Raw genomic sequence first — 2,421 nt, 5'->3', positions numbered from 1 at the left:
GCTGCGTTTCAGCTTTTGCTCTCTAGTTCAAAGTCAAATAGTTCGTATCTATTTTTTGGGAATACTTTTTAAATATAAATTGATTTGGTGATTATCTTGTGCAATTAAGTACGGAGGATTTAACACATTCGATGCCAGTATTAAATGTGCAAGTTTTTCTTGTCAGTTTGTGATAAATGGTAGTTGAACCGAGTCGTGTCGCAAACTGAGTAGGTGAGGCTAAAACAGTAAAGCTGATAAATCAGTTTGAATCAGTTCGAAGCTTACCACCGATTAGCTACAGTAAGTTTCATTTCGCGGAAAGGCTTCTGTGTTGGCCGTGCTTCTGGAAATCCATACTTTCAAGACTTTTTTCTGAAACATTTCCACTTAGTTGTTTCGACAAATTCAGCTTAGCAACACAAATAAAACTCTCTGGAGCAATTCAAGAACACAGATACACGCAAGATTGCCTGAATCTACTTAGGATTTTTTGCACGATTTTGCTAGTTGTCCTACTTTATCATTCCTTCTTAATGTATGCGTGGCTACTACATTTAAACTATCAGAGACGTCAAAATTACGATTCCATACCTGGAATAAAATATCCTAAATGGTAATAATGTCATCACCTTATCCAATTTCTTGGCTTCCCATCAACTCCCTTCAAAGTAGTTAATTTGGATTTTCGCTATAAATTTCATGTCCCTTTCTGCCCAAGAAACTATTATTAGGCGGTCACAAACACCTTTCATAAAAGCATTTTTCAATGTAGGGAAGAAGTCCTTGAGTTGTCTTTTTCCTAAACTATTCTTTGCGTTGGTAAAATTGCTGGAACAATGTTTGCAGCCAATTGGTGACCGTGAATCGATTAAATTACGCAGAGGTGTTTTAAGAGTAACTTTAGATGCAGCCACATCTTTCTCCTGCTCCCGATGCCATGTACAATTTATTAACTGAACGGGAGTGTTTGTGCCTTTTGTAAGTCTTAAAGTAAGAATAGATTGGAGGCAAAATGTCAGCAATGAAAATAATCCCTTCTCCAATGACAGCAATTTCTTTTCATTATTTATCAGATGGGTGATTGGTTCCTAAACGTTGGTAAATATGTGTGATATAATGAGGTAAAGATTATGTAACAAGCAGGAAGTGAAGAGAATCCTATTGAAAGCACGACAACATGTACCATACAGTTCCGTAAGATTTTGACTACTAAAACGTGAATTTTTCTTATTGGATTGCAATTTGGCAAACCCTTCCGCTGAAAAACGATTCATCCTATAAACGAGAAATTAGGCATTCACTTCTATACTTTGATGTAAATGACGCCTAGTGTCTTCATTGCCATAGGTAGACTGTGTGAATTTCGGTAATTTCATTGCATAATACCTAAGATAAAGGAATACGCAAATAACGCGCAAGATTTTTGTTCTAAAAATAAGACTTCATAGAGGAATAAAATTATAACGCAAAAACCCGATGCGAAAAAATTTTCAGCAAAGTAACTTATTTGTTTACAGAAGCAATTCATCTTAAAGACTTTTTTGAAGAGATGACGAATACGAGTTGATATTTGGTCAGTGTTATACTTCAGGATAATTTAGGAATGACTACGCCTGCCTGCTGTAAAACAGCATAACGCATTTGCCTGACCACACCTTTCGGGTAAAATACTATAGGGTTTGATGCAACTAGTGACTCAGGCGAAACCGTTCACCATCGAAAGGAGCACTAACTCCAACCCCGCAGTAAATTTTTACTACCTATGCAGTTCTCTTTTCAAATATTACACTGTATTTAAAAGGGAAAGGTTCAATAGGGTAGCTAAACTATGCCAACTTTTAAAGATAACAGAGTATTACCGAAACATTTCATCCTTTAACTTTTGATAGTCATCTACGTTAATACAAAAAGCACTTTCTTTGCGGTAAGTTTTAGTGAAATTCACTTCGTCTTTTGAAGGGTAAAAACAAAAGACGAATGATTGAAAATTGGAGACAACTCAGCAAGTGAGACTAAAAATAGTCAGTGTTTTCAAGCAGATGTATTCATTATCTATTTTGCGGTACTTCTTGAGGGATTAGAATGAATGCTGAGGAGTTACAGAACAAATCCGTTTGGAATATTTAATCCATGGCAAAATGAATATTCATTAGTTATAAGCACTGTTCGCTAAAATGGAAAGATATGCAAGTGTTTTGTTTGGTGGAATTAGCTTTTATCTATGTAATTTATTAAAATGAATGAAAATTAGTGTTCATGTCTGTTATTACCTAATAAAAGTTTTTGTTACTTATGGACATCACTGCTTTGTTGAATTTGAACTCAAATATAAAGTTGTTAAAGTAATGCATTTAAATAAAATTTCATATAACATTTGGCAAAAAGCGACCTTTGTTCCCAGCTAGTATATATAAAAAAAGCAGAACAGGAACTTGCTTT

General features: G+C 34.8%; 1 protein-coding gene across 1 annotated transcript in view; it reads right to left on the bottom strand. All coding sequences in view use genetic code 11, as the record gives it.

Annotated features, from left to right (window-relative positions):
- Positions 1-2,421, bottom strand: part of EGR_06244 (hypothetical protein) — a gene marked incomplete at both ends in the record, with an annotated part of 6,599 nt that overhangs the window by 1,385 nt on the left and 2,793 nt on the right. Inside the window, 5 exons of the mRNA XM_024495493.1 lie at positions 66-158; positions 340-414; positions 641-1,070; positions 1,284-1,368; positions 1,842-1,932. Of these exons, the coding sequence (XP_024350124.1) occupies positions 66-158; positions 340-414; positions 641-1,070; positions 1,284-1,368; positions 1,842-1,932 (774 nt within the window). The remainder of the gene's footprint in view (positions 1-65; positions 159-339; positions 415-640; positions 1,071-1,283; positions 1,369-1,841; positions 1,933-2,421) is intronic.

The sequence above is a fragment of the Echinococcus granulosus genome (genome assembly GCF_000524195.1).
Source record: "Echinococcus granulosus chromosome Unknown EG_S00053, whole genome shotgun sequence".
Taxonomy (NCBI): domain Eukaryota; kingdom Metazoa; phylum Platyhelminthes; class Cestoda; order Cyclophyllidea; family Taeniidae; genus Echinococcus; species Echinococcus granulosus.
The sequence above is the reverse complement of the archived record's forward strand: the minus strand, read 5'-3'. Positions and strand labels throughout refer to the sequence as shown.